The sequence below is a fragment of the Sinocyclocheilus rhinocerous genome, unplaced genomic scaffold (genome assembly GCF_001515625.1).
Source record: "Sinocyclocheilus rhinocerous isolate Xijiao unplaced genomic scaffold, SAMN03320098_v1.1 scaffold419, whole genome shotgun sequence".
Taxonomy (NCBI): domain Eukaryota; kingdom Metazoa; phylum Chordata; class Actinopteri; order Cypriniformes; family Cyprinidae; genus Sinocyclocheilus; species Sinocyclocheilus rhinocerous.
In genome coordinates, this window is record NW_015653519.1 from 798,767 (window position 1) to 819,049 (window position 20,283).

Here is a 20,283-nt window from a genome sequence, read left to right on the forward strand (position 1 = left end):
AAATGCACGCTTCAAACAAAACAGTCAATGAAGACGAAGAAGAGAATGACATGTTCTCCCGGCGCCTATTTATACTATAGTCGCACCGGTAGTGACGTCATGGGCTGTCGCCGGCCAACGTGTTGTTGGTGTTTTTTCAATGTATGCTTCAGACACAGGTCACAACGAGGCGTTCCCCATAGCAACCCCTAGAGGACGCAGTTCGAAGTTCCCTTGAAAGGGAACTCCTTTCTCAATTCTCAATTCTTCACTCATGAGGCTTTTAAGGTTTACTTACTTTCAGTAAAATCAACATGTATTCATAAAATAATAATGAAGTCTAATTTACTGAGGACATGAAGTGCAGTGTGAGAAGCTATCTCTGGGGCAAAAAGTATTTGATTACAAGATTGAAAATTAGCAAATATGCCCTATCACAACTTTATCACACAGTCTTGAAAGCCTTGCAGTCTCATGAATGCTGTACAGGAATACATTAATACACTGGTCTGCTACTTCTGCCTTGATCTCTCTCTTTTCTTTTTTTCTTTTCTTTTTTTTAGGAACAGAACAGTTTGTCAAAGGCAGTCACAGAGAAAGACCTATTTAACCACAGTTACATCCTTACAGTTCATGCGCTAGTTAAAAGTCAAGTCAAGTCACCTTTATTTATATAGCGCTTTTAACAATACAGATTGTGTCAAAGCAACTGAACAGCATTAATTAGGAAAATAAATACATTAATACACTGGTCTGCTACTTCTGCCTTGATCTCTCTCTTTTCTTTTTTTCTTTTCTTTTTTTTAGGAACAGAACAGTTTGTCAAAGGCAGACACAGAGAAAGACCTATTTAACCACAGTTACATCCTTACAGTTCATGCGCTAGTTAAAAGAGGATTGAAATGTCAAAATGCAGTAACTTTCTAAAATTCAGATATCAGATTATGTTCAAGCAGTAGGAGCTATAAATATTTCAATACATAAGTTAAAAGAGGATTGAAATGTCAAAATGCAGTAACTTTCTAAAATTCAGATATCAGATTATGTTCAAGCAGTAGGAGCTATAAATATTTCAATACAAGTTTATCAGATGCCTAAAACTAAAGTTCTAAAATAGTTCTAAAATAGAAAAGCTTAATGTGCTAAAAAAAAAAGAAAGCCTTTGGAGATATCTACAGATCAAGTATATTTTCAAAATGCTGATATTATGTCCAAAACTAAAAGGCCGAGATGAAAAAGAGACATCAGGGAAGCTTTCTGGAACTTTGGCATATTTACATCTCAACATCCAGCGGTTTATTTAATCTATAAGCATCTCTTTTGTCAACTGCAGAGGGCAAAATTATGTTGAAACTTGACAGCAAGATGGATTCATGTCAATACAGAACTTTAAATAGCCTTGTGAAATGACTGCTGCTTAAACATTGACTGTAATTTTGCCAAGAGGATGTGTTTCTGGATCAGCATATTTTGTATAGTAAATATACAAATTAGCATATTTTGTATAGTATCAGTATATCTAAACTTTTGCTAAAATAAATAGGGGAAGATTGGTTTTCCCATCTTTACTTAAATCCTAAACTAAAGTCAAAATGTGTGACAAAATTCAAAGTGAGATGTGGAATATTCCTATTTGACATATCTGGGCCCGTATTCACAAAACATCTTAAGGCTAAATGTAGCTCATAACTCGCCGATTTAGGAGAAAATCTTAAAAATAATGGGCGTGTCAATCCTAAATTTAGGACTCCTACATTTTTGCTCTAAGAGTATTTCACAAAGCGTTTTAGCTCTAAAACTAGCTCTCTCTTAGCTAAAAACGTTTACTGCTATTTAAGAGAACTCTCAGTGGTAAGATAACATGTTTTGTGAATAAAACTTCTCAGAAATGCTCTTGAGAATAGTCTTAAGCTTTGACTTAAGTGTCAAAAAATGCTTAGTAAAAAGTAGGACTTTTCTAAGAGTAGGAGACTTTTATAAAGAAGCTAAAACCAACTTTCAGTAAAGTCTAAGACTGATTCTTAAGTGTTGACTGAGGTGACACTTAAGAGCTGGGACCTAGTCTTAACACTTAGGAACCTTTATGAATCACTCTTATTCTTAAGTCTAAGAATAAGAGTAAAATTACGTCATTCTTAGAATTTTGACACACTTAGGACTAAAATTTTACTCTGAGCGGCTTTATACATGCGGCCCCTGATCTCCAACCATAAACATATTAAAAAGTTTGATGCTCATAAGATGAGAGACAGACAGACAGACAGACAGATAGATAGATAGATAGATAGATAGGAGCTGGGACCTAGTCTTAACACTTAGGAACCTTTATGAATCACTCTTATTCTTAAGTCTAAGAATAAGAGTAAAATTACGTCATTCTTAGAATTTTGACACACTTAGGACTAAAATTTTACTCTGAGCGGCTTTATACATGCGGCCCCTGATCTCCAACCATAAACATATTAAAAAGTTTGATGCTCATAAGATGAGAGATAGATAGATAGATAGATAGATAGATAGATAGATAGATAGATTTGTCAGCAGTATGTCCAGGCACCCGGGAGGCGTTCTGTCCGTGGCTAACCACTCTTCAGTTTAACAACTCTCAATTGGTCAGCACAGACTCTGCAGATGATGCAGTGCCACAAATTACACCTCCTGTGTGCAACACAAGTAATTTGAGTATTTCCTATCAACCACTTCCTTTAGGAATGACAGGGAACAACAATACAGACACAACACTAGGCCTAAAAGCCAGAGCATGCTGGCACACTGTGATTTGCACAAATAGGGTAAGTTCTAGGAACAATCCTGCATCAAACAATCATAGTCCCAACTCTAAAATCAGAAAGCTGTGATTGGTTGAACAGTATTATAAAGTAATTTCTAACATTTTGTTTGCGGAGATGGCCATACCAAAATTCATTGTGAGACAAAATACATTTGGAAATGTATTGATTAAAAATAACTCAATGAGTATCCAGTATCTCATATGCCACTAGCTTAGCATGCTTTTATGTCATTAGCTAAGCCACAGAAAAGAGACCAACTCAGGTGGGTCTTCTTTTGTGTGGCACATGGATCTGCTCCCTATGTAGTCACCTATAAGTTCCCATTTCTGTTGAAGATGCTGCCTATGAAAACATCAGACAACAAGACAGCTCAGGTACACTTTATTTTAAGGTATCCTTGTTACAATGTAATTGTACATTGAAGTACTGAGTAATATAAATTAACTACATGCACTTACTATATGGTTAGGTTTAGGATTAGGTTTTGGTTTAGGGTTACTTGCATGTAATTATGCATAATTTATTGTTATTATAATAGTACATGTAGACAGAAAAGAGACCAACTCAGGTGGGTCTTCTTTTGTGTGGCACATGGATCTGCTCCCTATGTAGTCACCTATAAGTTCCCATTTCTGTTGAAGATGCTGCCTATGAAAACATCAGACAACAAGACAGCTCAGTTACACTTTATTTTAAGGTATCCTTGTTACAATGTAATTGTACATTGAAGTACTGAGTAATATAAATTAACTACATGCACTTACTATATGGTTAGGTTTAGGATTAGGTTTTGGTTTTGGTTTAGGGTTACTTGCATGTAATTATGCATAATTTATTGTTATTATAATAGTACATGTAGCGTGAGTAACAAGGAAACCTTAAAATAAAGTGTTACCCAGCTCACTAGTGTATGGAACAGTGCTTCTGTAAGATGCTTCACATCATAAGCGTACTAGTTCCTATTTAAATATCAAAGTCTCTGCATCATCCTGCTTTCTAGTCAGTGGCGGACCCCATCATAGCTGACAAAGGGCGGAAATATTTGGCAAGCAGTGCCATGCTATACCTAGTTTTCACAATTGTGTTCAATTTCTCCTGTCCAAATGCTCTCGCATATCTTTCCAGTGAAATTGCAAAATCAGCTACAACCAAATTTGCCATTGTTATTGAACAAACGCATGCAAGAATGACTTGAACTTCTTGAACTTCTTACACTTAGGACAATGATTATTTTTGAGCCACAAAAGCTCATCCACTGCAAGGGGTTTTCACATTATAAAATGGAGCATTGTAAACTAACTTTGTTCTATAAATCCTTATTCTGCATAATCCTAGAAAAGAATTTTGCAGAACTGTTCCCTATTCAACATGTTGCTGTAATGCCAAGAACTCAGAAACAATGGAAAGTAGGATCCAAACAGATCTGAGCTCACCTTGAAAGACTTGATAAAGAACACTAGAAAAAGGGCTGACTAATATAACACATTTTTACAGACAATCAGGGACAAACGTGGGGACACAGGGAACAGGAACAAAACAGAGCTACAAACTAAATGCAAATTAATACATTACAGTCGCATGCATTAATGGAACCTTAATGTACATGTATCAATGGAAACTGTACAAATGGAGCTTATCACAATATGCGTTAATAAAATAAACTTTCATTTCGGCTAACCACAATGAAAATATTGGTTTACTCTGTTTTCATAGACTACAATAATCTCCAAGAAGCACAGAAAGACAACACTGAAATATAATTGCATATACCAAACATACATTTATGCATACATTTCTCACACCATTATTGTGTGTATTATTTTGATCAAAGTATTTGTGATTTTGTACATTTTTGATGTTCATGTATGCAGTTTCCGGCTGAAATAAACACTAGTGGCAGTACAACACATTTCTTTTCTCCTTTTCATCTTTTCATACGATTACAGGGGCAGTGTGTTGATTTAATAAATCTTATTTTTGTGTGGTTTCTTTGCACAATACTACGTTATGACCTTAAAACATCTTGTGGATGAACTGATGTTAGCATCACATAATCATATTCTCTATATGAGTTTTCTGACATAGGTTACTCACCTAAGTAGCACATTGCACTTGTGACGCTGAGTGCTTGGGTATGAGTCAGTAAAAGAGTTCAAAGACTTTTAGAAGTTAAGTTAAAATGGCATGGTTGCTTCAGCGAATGTGTTTTTATATCACCTTTGCTTTTGTTAATGCTATCTGATAGTTTTAGTGTTGTTGGTACATTATAGAGCATTAACCTTTTAGTGCCACTCACCAAACATTTCACTTCTGAACTGTTAAGATACATACACAACCAATGTAATAAAACATTGCCAGATTCACATATATTAGTTTCATTAGTTACAGATAAAACAAGCTGAACAAGATTTTCATGCCACTTACTGAGCATTTCACTTTGAAAGTGCCATGAAATGTGCAGGAATAAATGTAATATAATTTTAAAGAAATGTTGCCACATCCAGGCTTGTTTTTCCAAAGAGTCTGCTATCAGCGGCAGTGAATGCATTTCTATCTACCTATCCACTGAAATGTATAGGACTTAATGGTACTATCCTTAATGTAATGGATAGTACTGAAATGCAGTCCCAAATTAAGAACAATCTTCCATTAGTATTACAAGATCAAAATGAAGGAAAAGCAGAGCAATTTTCACACCTAGTGATAATGTAAAGTGTCATCCCCCATCAAAGAAACCTCACACAATACATTACACAGTAGAAAAAAAAGGTAATGTAAAGAGTTTTAGATTCAGAACAATCGATGATCAGTGTTCCAGATGCTAAGCTGAACTGATAATAAGCCTCTTTACTTAGTCACTGAGCTCAGTGAACTTTGAGTTATTTGTCCTGAGATGGCGTGTTGTACTGTTGTGGGACAAACTGAAGTAGTGAGTTATCAGCTAAGGAACCAAACAGGAAAAACCTCAAGTGGCATCTGTGTGCTGATGGCTGGAAAGCACAACCTGTCACGGATGACAGGAGAACATGACAACAGTCTCAGCTGTAGTACACACCGGTAAAAATACACTCAGAAATACACTGGAAGCTGAAACGTATGCTATTATGTACAATTTTATGCATTATCCTTTGAAACTTTACTGGCTAAAAATGCTATATATTCTAACTGAACTTAGAATTTAACCATGTTGGGGTTAAAACGTGTTAGTACTGATGCTTTCGACTAAATTTACTCAAATTCACTAGCAAGTTAAATTATTTGTCAGTTTATTTTGGGGTTTTTGTTCTGTTCATCCATCCAGCCACACTTACAAATTCCCTAAGCTCATTCTTTACTTGATTCTTTCTTGTTTTTAAGAATTCCCATTAGATTTGTGGAACCATCCGAATTGCAATGTCTAATCTGTATTTCGTTCATCTTTACAGTTAAAAGGATGCAACATCAAAGGCTAATCAAGCTGATACTCATTCCAAATATAAATCACATTTCCCACGAGCAGGGGAGATTACAGGGAGCTGACCATTGTCTTATGGCATATCCATATGCATGAGAAAGCCATGCTCTTGCTCTTGGCAGTAACGGGCATCCCGCCAGCATGAGTGACTGATTCCAGTTCAGATCCCACAGAGCTTGTTAAGGCCAATGTGTGATGCTAACGGATGTGTGTGACCTCAGATCAGTAGAGGAGTGTACTTAAGATGCTGGGATAATGAGAGTAAAGGTGTGCGGGCCTGTCAGGTCATTTGTACAGCCATTACACGGAGGGATGCAACAAAAGTGACAGGTTTCGTATAGGGCATAATGAGCCAGTTTTTACTCTAGGCAGAGACAAAATTTCATATGGCGGGAGATTACAATAATGTCACCCCACACACACCATTTGGAAAATCAGGATTAATCTTTAGCTAAATCATGAATAGGATCAGATCTGTCACAAACAACTGGGTGAATTGGCTTTGACAAATTTGTTATGACTTTCTTTATGGAAACTGTACATGAGCGTGCAATATGGCAATTATGTGGTCATATGTAGGGGTGTGAATCATTGTGTAGTCAGCAAATCGATTAGATTCAATATTCATAGGTTGATCAGATTCAGATAATCAATAATGCATTGAGAAAGCTTGTGAAACTACACCATTCGCATGGCAACTAGTTGCCAGAAGTGGCTAAACACATACCTGATGGATAAAGACCTGTGCTCCACGTGGGCTCAGGAGCAAGATAGCTCTTCTTAGAGTGTCCCTGTAGCGGTTGAGCTCCTCTGTGCGCATGGAGGTGAACAAACTGGAAAACACACCACTGATGTTCCTATCCACTCGCTGCAGAGACACATCCAAACCCTGTCTTGATGTCTGGTCCAGAAAGACTTGCAGTCCACGGATATCTGCAAGACAAAGTCATTTAGAAATTAAAATCAGTCTTGTTCAAGCCTGTCAAAATGAGCTATATGTGGCAATTTGGTGATTTTTAAACACACACACACACACACACACACACATATATATATATATATTAAGATATAATTCCCATGTCTCCAACTGTCACTAATATAAAAAAATGACCAAATAAATAAATAAATAAACAAATAAATAATGAAGTCATCTTCAGAAGATGATAAAAAAGCCAATCTTCATATTGATGTGAGACCTCAAAGATGATTATATATATATATATATATATATATATATATATAATTCTGGTTTCCAACTGTCAATAACATTCAGAAATGTAGAATTTAAAATGAACAAAAAATATGAAGTCATCTTCAGAAGATGACACTTATAAAAATCAATCTTCATTTTGATGTAAGACCTCATAGATGATCTATAATAGGGAAGTAATTAAAACACTATTCCGTCTGCTGTAAATCTGCTAGTTTCAGGAAGTATTTGAATGCTCTGTGCCTGGCTATTGTGCCTCACCCTGGGAATCAAATTGCCCATCACACCCTCTCAGCAGCAACTAATTGACAGAAAGACAAGCTTTTATGGGGGTAAATGAATGGCAACCTCACACAGAATTTGCAGCAAGCCACACACATTTCCGCCAAATTGAAACACCTGTCATTCACAAAGTTCTTCACATCCCTGATTCTTGTGTGTTCATTTATTTAATATTTTGCTAATTTGATTATTTCAGCTACCAATAAGAGTGTAGTACTCTCAACTCTGTTTAAAGCATTTACATGTTTATACCCATTCCATATCATTTTGCAGATGTTTTTAGTGAAAAAAAGTGGTTTCAAAGTCTTAATGCCTGGTTTACATACTGTACAAAGCCCAGTACACTGATACCAAATGGTAAATGTGAGCTGCCTGCTACTATCATATACATTGTCTGATTTATGTTTTGATCCTTTTTTTCTTCTTTTTTTTACATTTAATTACAGTACAGTTTTTATTTAACTTTTAGATAGAACACATTTTAATTTAATCATTATTTAAGTTTTTTATTTACCTGTATGTAAACACGGTTCAGTGTTAATGTTTAAACTGTGTATTTACAATGTTAAAGTAGCTTATAACAATAGGTATTCTTATTAGGAATAAAACTGCCTCGTTTTTGAACTGTGCAGATCTGCAACTGAATAGTTAGGCTTACTACGCTACTGTATTTTAATGATGGTGATTATGGTGGTACTTGGAGAGACAAATCATTTCTGAGGTGGTACTTGGTATAAAAAGTTTGAGAACCACTGATATAGTGCATGTATGTACTACTTTTATGGTGCCTTTTGTCCTTCTTGCATGAGCTAAATAGCCACTTAAATGAGCCACTTAATATTTATTTTTTTCTCCCCACAAATAAATAAATTATGCTGTAAAAAAAAAAAAAAAAAAAAAATTCACTGACAAGCATTATTCTACAAATTAATAAAAAGCTTGCATTTTTTTTTTTTACATCTAAAGTGTTCAGCAATGTAAATAAAAACTGCCATCTGGGAATCAACAAAGATGTTTATGGTACAATTGTCTCTGCTCTCTCTGCGGTTTCATCTGCAGTAAAAACTGATGGGTTTTCTGTCTAGTGCAGCCTTCATTACATTGCATGCAGAAATATTTGTGTACGGTGAAGGGGGATGGATTTGACAGGCGAGAGAGTGCTGTCTGCTTCAGCTCAGAACTTAAGTACCAGCTGTTGAAATCCCAGTGAAATTTAGCAAAGACACTTGTGGGAAAATTATAACGAGCAGGATAATCAAAGAACTGAACCACAGAACAAATCCCAGCAAACATGGTCTCCAAGGGATCATTCTCAGAGGAGAGGAAGTCAAATGACGTCCTCACTCCATTCCCTCTCAGTTCTTTTTTTCCCCTTATACAATATTTAAAGAAAAAATCATAGCAATTTTCCCCCCTGCAATGTTGACAACAGCCTCCACTAGTGTTGTTCTGAGGGCAGTGTGAGTCATCATGGGTAATGCCACAGTGTACACACACCCACACACGTATGCACACACGCACGCACACAGAGTTTGCCCTCAGCATCGAAAAAAAAGGGCTGTAGGATAGAAAGTGATGAAATAGGAACAAACATAAAGATGAACACAAGATAGAGATTGCCAACTGAAGTGCACTCCATACAGTAGAGACACACTTCTCTATGGAATTATATTTGTGCCACAATTCTGGCAAAATCATAATTTTATCACATAATGATAAAATTAACATAAAATGTCTTGGAAAGAAGAAACATTTTGGCAAAAAATGAAAATTAACTCTGCAAATGTAGGACCTAGTTTAATATAATGTATTTTAAAATGACTTGGACAGCCAAGTATAATCAAATGATTATACTTAAAGAAAATTAATACAGCAACTAAATTTTAATTTTTAAATTGAAGTAGGTGGAATTTATTTATTTATGCATTTACATACAGTGATATTTTTTTTTTAAAATATTGCAAACTATGTATAATAATTTGTGATTAGGGAAGAAAAAAAGTTAACATTTATAAAGAATAAAGATGCAGAAATCTGAACTCGACACCATGAACTTTTATAATTTAAAACATGCATATTTTCCCATTCTTGCGGCCTCTGTAACATATTCAATATTGTTGTAGTGATCAAAGTTTTTTCTTTTTTTCTTCTCATAAACAATGTATTTATTTTCTTTTCATTTTTTTTTTTTTTCAGAGTGGCTACTTGAGACCAGACCAGATATTTATATGGTATTGGTCTTGGTCTTTTCATGGACTCAAAAAAAAAAAAGCAAATTCAAGGCTGAGTTGAAATACCTGATTTAATCAATCTTCATTTTATTGATCTATATCGATACTTAAAGTACAAGATTGTTAAGATCACTAAGTGTTGAAAGTCATCAATAAAACAGCATGACTTAAACAACATATAGCTAAGATTTTGCATAGTTGTTGTAGTTATAAATCTAAAATCTAGAGAAGAGCATCATACTTAGAGATGTCTTAATTATTAAACGCATGCTTGAATAAATCTGTCATGAAAACCCTCAACCCTCTTCTGGTCTCGGACTTGATTCGGACACAACCTACTCAGGCCTTGAATAAGCTGGATTCAACAACAACACTGCCTATTGGCTGGCGACTTAGGAACAGTAACATGGACTGTCACCCAAAAGTCCTGTCATGCGCCTCAAATGCAATTGATCTGCTATCGGTGAGAATGTCATACAATGGAATTCAACTGGTTGAGCACAGAGTATGGTGCTAACAACTCCAAGGTCATAGGTCAATTCCCAAGGAACACACATACTGAAAAAGTATACCCTAAAAGCACTGCAAGTCACTTTGGATAAAAGCATCTGCCAAATAGACAGGTGACACTTTACTGTGAGCGTTCAAAGGCTAAGGTCCCCCAAACATGAAATGGACATTTTGTGTCGTTTGCTGCCAGAGGATCTAGTGTGCAGGGAATTGTGGACAGGCAGAGATCTCAATAAACTTTAGTAGCATTGCAAAACACAGTGGCTAGTAGGGAAAAAGAGAAGATGAATCCAAAGAGGGAGGCGTTCAGCTTCCACTCTGGGGATGCCACGGGTTTGACTGCCGGAGGCTGTTTTATCCTGCAACTCTCATGTTTTATAAATGAGCGACACATAACATCAAAAAAAAAAAAAAAAAAAAAAAAAAAAAAAAAAAAAGACCTAATTTTCAATAAAGAGATTTTGTCTTCATGTACTATTCATTTATATTATATATTATGCATTATGTGGTACAGTAAAGAGTTGATTGTTGTAATGTAGTGACTATGCTGATTTAAACAAAAAAAAAACAATAATAAATAAATAAAATGAACACTAATAAAATAGAAGAGACATGTTTTGGCAGCATATCGTGTTCACATATTCAAGTTTATGCAAGTGAATGTTGCACTAACAGATTATTTTCCTTCTGCCCTCACCCAAATGGCTGTTCATTTATAATAACTTTTTTTTAACCCAATATGCTTTTCTGTATCAAAATGTTTTGAACAGTTTGTCTCTGTTCAGAGCAATAATTGAGCACACTTCAGAAGTGACAGTTCCTCGAATCAACATTGACAGTTTTTCACAATCTACTATTCAAAATATTTAGTTGCATTACATGTGTTATGCTATTATATTGTAATAATAGCTGTACTGAGACCTTAAATTTAGCTTGAAGAATGTCGGCAGAGAAAATTAAGCTTCATCTCATAAATGGTTGTACTAAAGCAAGGCTTAAGTTTAAATTGCAGAGACATGTAGTCCTACGTTGGACAAGCTGTCAGGACCATCTGGCTGAGAGAGAGTAGTCTGAGGGACACATGTAGTCTCGCTGTGATGTCATCTGTCTGTCTGTGATGCCAGTAGGATAGACTTGAGTTTACATGGCCAGAACAACATCTGCTACTCCACAATGAATGAGTAAGAGTAAAAAATCTATGTTGATTTAAATCTTTCAGACATTTGATGAGGAAACAGATTGTGCTAATGCGATTCAAGTATTATTAATGTTTATATCAATATACAAAAACAGTTTAAAGATATAGCAACGGATCAACTGATCTCATTTCAGGATGAAGGGCGGGTTATGAGGAGAGTTTAGCTATGGTGAGTTCTCCGTGGGGCAGTGATATGTTCTAAGTGGATTAAATTATAGTCACACTAAACTTTGTGTTCCATCCACTTCTATTCATAGAGATTTAAGTGTGGGAAAGCAAGAACATAGACATACAATCTAGATGTTTCATCATTTGCTGCTTATTTTGTGATTTCTGACCTGCAAATGCATGCAGTGAAAAGACTTGTGATCAATAGAAGGTCTAAATGTCACAGATTGACCTCTTGACTGGATGGATACAGAGAATACAAACTTCAGAGCTCCATGGTTTGCAGTGTTGTGGGAAAGTGGAATCAATATATATCATTATTAATCATTAATTACTGTAAAGTGCTAGGAACCATGGTATTACTATGTGATCCATCACTGTATCATAGTACCATCATAGTACTTCTTTTAAATTATTTGTTGCGTATTTACTGTAATTTTCAAAATTGCTACCAAAAGAGCAGCAACAGCTATTGGTTAATTTACACTTCTATCCAATGTAATTTATTAGTGATGGTGCAGTGCAAGACTTTAAATCTTTAAACTAAGAACTAATGTAAATTGTATAAGGTACTATAAGGCACCGCATGAAGCCTTCATTCCAGTCATAATTAAAGCAAAATTCTGGCCACTGCAACTAAACTCGTCGTGCGCTTTGCTTGGCCATTTGTTGGGATAAACAAGAAAGTGTGTTCAAGCGCCAGCAAAACAGTGTAAAGAAATAATCTTTGTGAGAAGCAGTCAATCAGCAGAAGTTAAAAGCAGCTTGTAAGTGTATTTATTTCTTGTCTCAGTGTTTAGCGCAGTTGTCGTTGCTAGGAAACGCTTACTAAAAGTAAAATATATATAAGTAAAATATATATATATATATATATATATATATATATTACATTTTATATGATTTGCTAGTATTTATTAAAAGCATAACCCCAGAGTGTATCATCATATCCTGTTGTCTACATTCTGCAATTTTGCATGCTTAAAATTTAGTGTGACTGCATCTAGGTGGAAGGACTATGGTTAATTATTTGGACAAAGGTGGGGCTCGTTGAATTAGATTGCTGCCATTTGTAGAGTATAGAGTACATTCTTTATATTCTGCATGTACCTACAAAGACCTGCAGGATGTCTGGCTGACATATAAAACATGGACAGGCCAAGGGTAATGGCCATATGTAATAAAATCACAGGCAGGAAAAAAATGTGGAAAAAAATTTGCCTCTAACCTCTACATTTTTGCATACAGACTTGTTTTTGTGCTGTGCCTTGCACAATACTATGACCTTAAAACACCTTTACCATAGTGCATGATTTGTAAACAAATATATGTTTGATGTTTGCAGTAAAAAAAAACAGCTCCATATGGCCTTTTGGATATAGTAAACTTACTCTGTAGCTCACCTGGTAGCTCACTCGGTAGCACTGCACTACTATGAACCTATGAGTCCTATCAACCACAAGTCATAATAAAATAAGTCAAATACTAAAATGGCAAGGTTGCTTTCTAAAATGTATTTTTATGCCATGTTTGCTTTTGTTAACATCCTGGTTTATGTTTAGGGTAGTGTTTAGTGTAGGTGGTAAACTAACGTGATTGCGCATTAAGCTTTTAGTGTCACTCACCAGGAATTTCTGAATTGCTGCAATAGTACAACAACCAACATTAATAAAACATTAACAAATTCAGGTTCATCCGTTTTGGATAAAACTGTATGTGCTTGTGCACCGCTTACTGGGCATTTCTCCTCGAAAGTGTTGTGAAATGTGCAAGAAGCAACATAATATAATTTTGCAAGAATGTCGAGCCCGGTCTCATGAAAATGCGTATAAATAGTACGCCAAATAAAAACAAAAACTCGTGGTATTGATACGCAAAAATGGACTTTGGCGTGCATATGATACGCATGTGTTGGCGTGCATATAATACACAGTTCCCTTTCAGTCAGTCACGTTCGACGTTACGTCAGTCGTGACTGACGAATTGGGATCTCGCCCGAGAGCCCAATCAGCTTCGAGTGTTAACTAAACAAGCCAATGACAGTTGGCATGCGTGTTGCCATCCAGGCTGCTGAAACCTCGGCGAGCTGCATCTTCCATTCTGCGGTCCCGCCGCGACCTCCCCTGGGCACTTCAGCGCTCTCTCCAAAAGAGTGTTTTTCCTTTCTAAAAGATCAAATTCTAAAAGAGCTCCACGAGCGACGGGCGTCTTTTTAAAGATGGCTTCCCGCTCGTGCGTTTCTGGATGTGGTCGTTTCCTGCCTCCATCTGATGGTCATGATCGCTGCCTCTCGTGCCTGGGCTTACAGCACGCTGAAGCAGCGCTCATGGATGAGTCATGTTCTCAGTGCGGGAACATGACCATCGCGACGTTGCGGTCTAGATACCTCCTCATTAAACGGGGGGGTATCCCCCTTGCCATGCCCCGCTCTAGCTCCTCCGGTTCTCGGAGGGCTACTTCGGTTCATGGTCAGGGAGACCTGAGGGTTACGGTGAGAGCTTCCCCGTCGAGTACGCCTCCGCGGGCCTCTCATTCCTCTGGCATGTCGCACCACTGGAGCTGGCCGCAGGAAACCGGCGCAGCCCGCCTCCGCCCCTGCCAAGCCCGTGAAGCGCCAGAGCAGGCGGCGTCCCTGAGACGGGCGACCCGGAGCTCTTGGATCCTGCTCTTCAGGAGATGGTGACTGCACCACTCCTTCCCCCAGAGGAGGGCCGGGTGGAGAATTTTATGTTTCCATTTGTTTTTGTTCCGCCAGTACCCAAAACTTCAATAAAAGAGCAGTTTCCTTTGCCTCCGGGTCCCAAGAGGGCGAGGATGGCGGTGCACGAGACCCAGTCTCCACACGGCCGGCCACAGGCATGTTTTTCCAGTGAGCCTGGGTTGCATAATAGGATTAGTAAGGTTTATATGCCAGCGCTTTGTATAGTCTCAGTGTTTCATTGCATCTAGGTGACAATGAATTCTTTATTGCCTGTGGAAATTTTAATGACCTCTGTGGCTGTCTCTCTGGGAAAGACCCATCTAAGAGTGGACAAACCACAGCTGTATCCTCCACAGGAGGCTCTGAGCTGGGGATTTTGTGCACATCTTGCACTTTGCACTTTAGCGATGTCAGTTCGGTGGAGACAGCAGTGGCTGTCCGCTGAAATCTATTTCTGTTCTCTTTGTTGTCTCAGGCTTCCGCGGTGCCCTTTAAAGCTGAACAATGACGTACCGTTGGCACCTTGTTTCATTACGCCTTGGCCCTGCAGATATTTCCTGTTTAAGATGCAGTGCAGTGTTGACTCACTCCAAAAAAGAGCCTCTCCTCACTCAGGTCTTGGCTGCCCTTTTCTTCAACGGCTGCAGGATCCTATAGTTTAGATAATCCAAGCTTTGAAAACACATGCTGAGCTGTTCCTATCTGACAGAATAGACATGGCTTTGTCTGATCCCTAAGCATGTTTCAAAAGAACAAAAAAATAAAATCTTAATGTAACTTTTTAAAAAGGTACACTACAGAGGATGAATTATTCAGGTAAAACATAAAATCCACAGAAGAGCAGTGCTAAAGCCTAACTGAAAAAAAAAAAACTTCCTCTGCAAGTAACTTGCAATTTTATGTCTTAGCCAGGTTGATATTGATAAAGATCCCAGAATTCTATAGTGTCTAAAAAAAAAGGCAAATGAAGAATGGGGCAGAAGCCATTCATTTTCCAAACTGTTTGTCCTATGTAGGTTCACAGGGTTGCTGGAGCCTATCCCAGCATTTTGGGACATAGGCAGGGAAACAACCTGGACCAGGGGAAGCCAACCCTGCTCCTGCAGAGCTAACATTCTGCAGACTTAAATTCAAACCCTGCTCCAACACACTTGAGTGTTGTTTTCAGTTAATCCAGAATAACTTAATTACCAGGTTCAGTTGTTAAACTCTAGCTTTGCTTGAAAGCTGAAAATATGGAGATACGAAGGCAAAAAGGCAAGTCTGAATCCTGTAATCACGTCACATGCTGTCCCCTAAGATACTTTCATCTCATTGATTTTTGAGGGCAAGATATTATAGATCAGGTCTGGGCAAACCTGGTACTCAGTGTCCACTTTCCTGCAGAGTTTAGCTCCAACCATGACCAAAATCACCTGCTGCCTATGATATTCCATTATTCTGTGATTCCGTGAAAGTTGAGCTAAAGAATAAAATACCACCTGAAAGCTGCAGCTGGTGGTCACTTTGTGTGTAAATGTATGTCTTTGAACATCTTTTCAACTTTTGATCATATTTCTAACAATGAATTAGTATTATAGTAATTGAGCATTTGCTTAGTTAGGAGATATCTCATTCGTCTTATTTGGATATTCAGAGGCTCCGTAGTGTACGTGATTACGTCATCACATTTTGACAACGTTGATTCGTCAGAAGAAACCAATGCATTTCGTTCCTCTGAGCCAAACAGGAACGATTGTTGATGCTTAGTCCCACCCCCGTGCCCAGATTGGTTCAAACTGTCCCATATTCAACCAATAAACATAGGTTTTGGTCTTTTGAACCACCATTTAGGATTTTTCATTGTAAATTTGAACAAATGTAAAGTGAAAGTCGTGCGTGCGTGCATGAAAACAAACACAAAATAACACATTTTCATGAGAGAACTCTCTGAAAAAGCCCAGAAAAACACACGACTGAGTACTTTGACATAAAACAAACCAAAAACAAGGATGAAACAGCGGTACATATCGGATAAAGCACTGGAATTTATGTCTTCGCGTCGCTAGGCGATGTCCCGGTAAAATTGATTCCGACGCAGATTACAGCCAGCGGATCGATCATTTACATTATGTATATTATGTAAATAATTCTTATATAGTTCATAAAGATCATTTTCACAATTTTTTTCTGTTGCACTCTGTATATTTCTCACTCATTTTGTGTGTAGTTTGTGAATCATTTGCACTGTTTGTATTTTTGTTGCAAAAGACAATTTGTGCAATTGTTTTCACTAAAAAGCTGCACGGTTTGTGTTTGTTGTTGTTCATACTCAGATTGAAAATATATTTCTCTGAAAAAAAGTCACTTTTTTACTGTGTTTTGTTATTATATAACACTTATTCCATTTTCTTTACTCCCTAAATGTTTTTTGGACACATCTATATTGTTAGTAAACTAAATAGACCTGTTTTTCACTGAAAAGCGCCTACAACAATATTGTAATAAATGGAAAAAACCTTTCTATAAAAAAAAACCTATAAAAAAACGTATAATATGTTGTATCATCTCATGAATATTCATAAGAACAGTTTTAATATATTATAATATTTACTTATTTGTGGTTATAGCTTTTAAGAGCATGTCACTCACAAGCTGTAGTAAGATACTGTGCAGATCTAAATAATGTCAAGATATGATACAGTCCATTATTCTGTAAATGAAGTAGATTTAATATGGTGTTCATTGTGTGTTATTAATAATCATACTCCTAAACTTATAACCACAAATACGTAAGTATTATGATGTATTATAACTGTTGTTATGATTATTCATGAGTTGATATAACATATTATAATTTTTTTTATAATGCATTATGCATTCATTATAATGCCTTAAGAATACCCTTATAATGTATTATAAATACGGGCTTCATAGAAAGTGTTACCAAAAAAACTTCAGGAGTTTTTGTTTGAGTACACAGTAAAAAACACACAATTGCTGCTTGCGTTTTTCTTAAAATTCTGGAAATTCATTCATTCTTAGAGATAACAAAAGGAAAACTGGGACTTTAAATTAGCTAGACTGAAACGTCAAATTCTCCTGTTTATAATGATATATGACACTTGATGCTGACTGCTAGAATAGGTCTTAAAAAACAAAGAAAAGGGCAGGCATGTCAGGTGCCCCAAAAATGTTCTAGGTCTTTAAGGGTTAACGCCAAAGATCTATCTATTTGTTGTTTTGTTGGTTTTGTTGTTCTCTCCATAGATCATGTAGGGTTTTTCAGCTCAAAAGGGAAATATTTATGACTAATTATAACTGGTTATGATTAATAATAAATATTTAGATTAGATCTTCGAATTAACTGTAGCAGAATCAATATTACAATTATTTGATCTGTCCGTCCACCAAAGATCATGCATGATTCTACGCAGACGCTACAATCATTAGACTGTTATGCTGCCTCAGAAGGCTGTCCGAGATCAGTTTTGGGAGGTACCTTCATGTGCAAATGTTGCTTGTGAAGTCTTTACCTGATAGGGCAGCGAAGCAACAAGTCTAAGCTTTTGGACACAGTTTCTGCTGTTAGCTACCCCTGCCCTGGACAAATGGCCAGTCCATCACTGGACCAACACACACTCACTGAGGATAATACAGTGTCTCCAATTCACCTACGGTATATGAATTACTGGGGAAACCAAAGGAAACCCATGCCGAAACAGGAAAAACATGGCAACTTCACATAGAAAGGCCTCCTGGCTCAGCCAGGACTCGAAGTGGGGACTTTCTTGCTGTGAGGTGACATTGCTACTCACTTAGCCAACGGTCGATGTGAGCACTGCTTGCTAATGCAAAACAAGCTTGATGTTGCTAGGTAGTTGATTACTTGTCCAAGTTAAGAATAAAAGCCCTCTATAAGCTCTCAAGTCTCTATGACAGGAGTTCTCAACTCTGAACCTCAAGCTCCAAGTGCCAACCCTAGTCAAGCACATCTGAACAAGCTAATCAGCATCTTCGGGATTACTAAAAAGTTAAATGCAGGTGAGATTGATCAAGGTTGGAACTAAACTCTGCAGGAAAGTGGACCTTGGGAGCCAGAGTTGAGAACCCCTGAGAACCATTATGTGTCTCCATTATCAAACACACATTTTAGCTTTTGCAGTCTTTACTAATGAGTTGATAAACTGAATCATGTGTGTTAGATGAGGATAACATACAAAATGTACAGTGCTGAAGGACATCCAGGACTTGTTTGAAAACTCCTGTCCTGATCTAATGTTATGGCTCAAGTCCCTCCTTTAGTGCAAGTCTGTGGAATTTCATCCACCTGGTTTATTGTCCAACAGGCAAAAATCTGTAATAAGAAACTGCATGGCACAGTGACGCACACAGACATCGATAACATCATTACCCAATATGTGATTAGATGTCTACAGCTAATTATTCAGTCGATGCACAGAGTTTGATTGGGAGGCAGGTTGTGTTACAAAGCTTGCAATCATGGTGAAGGCACCAGTGACTGCCATTAGCAGTGGCTCATTAGGGGAGCTTCTTGCAGTCAAGGTTCTGTGGGCATTCGGGAGGAGGAGGATGAAGCTGTGAAGCTACTTCAGTCACTTCGCCCTTTTAACAATGTGTCATGATTCCCCTAGCATTCATGTGACACTACAATAAATAGAGACATACAGCCTCTCTTAACCTTTTCACATGTGAGTTTAAAATATACTAGCTGAGCCCCCAGCGCGAGTCTTTTTTGGCGACCGTTATTTTAGAATGTTTCACTTTACTGTTTCAGTAGAGACGCGTGTTTGTCATGTGACACACCGCAGCCACAATAGCGCTGTATGACAAATGCATCGCTTTTATTTCGTTTTTTCTTTTTTATTCAAAATATTCACTAATGTGTTCACTATATTATGAAATATATGATATTTCGATTCTCAAATACGTGTAAGTAAATGTATTTGGTAGTTTAAACACCTTTATAATGACCATGTTAGTTGATCTATATAATTCACCTCATATTTGGCATTCTCCTTTGCTCTTTTTTCACATCTGTTTCTTTCATTGGATAAGAGGTCACTTGCTGCAAGACACAGCAAAAAGGATTTCTGTTACTTTGCTGATGCCCTTGTCAAAACATACAGACATTTGGAAACAAGGAAGTCTAAAACAGTTTAAGAAAGCTATCTGTTCTCATTCCAATTAATTTCAGTGACAGTTGCTTGGCTGGTGCATGCTTCCCTCTTGTTAATGGGTGGAAATAAATTCAGCACTGGGAAGCAATGACAATGTTGAATGGCCGATGCCACCACACTTCCACAATATTTAATAGGGACTGTCCTGAGCTGTAATGTGAAAGGAAGCATACATGAAAGGGAAACTTTAAAGAGCCATATAAAAAAAAAACATTCCATCAATCTTCCATTAATTCTGCCATCAATAAAGACCCCCCAGCATAATTTCACTAGTGATTTTTGTCTTCATTTTAACACTCCTTTAAATGAATGTTCTTTCATTTTTAGAACAGGAATGTATAAAGAACCATCCCCTGTCTTTGCTTATCTATAATCAATTCCACTCCAGCTATTTCAAAACATCAACAGAGGCAGATATGACTGTCATGATATCCAGCTGGAGTGCCCATGAGCTCCTCTAGAGGGCACTCCATTCTGTACCTTGCCATTCACTCAGGACTCCATTTCCCATAATCCTTTGCCCGGACTCATCAAGTGCATCACCTGTCTCTCATCCGATCTCATCATCAGTTCACAGCTGT

General features: G+C 37.2%; 1 protein-coding gene across 1 annotated transcript in view; it reads right to left on the reverse strand.

The window, feature by feature from the left end:
- Positions 1 to 20,283, reverse strand: part of LOC107716477 (glutamate receptor ionotropic, delta-1) — a 408,968-nt gene that overhangs the window by 128,045 nt on the left and 260,640 nt on the right. Inside the window, 1 exon segment of the mRNA XM_074560098.1 lies at positions 6,953 to 7,158. Coding sequence (XP_074416199.1) covers positions 6,953 to 7,158 — 206 coding nt within the window.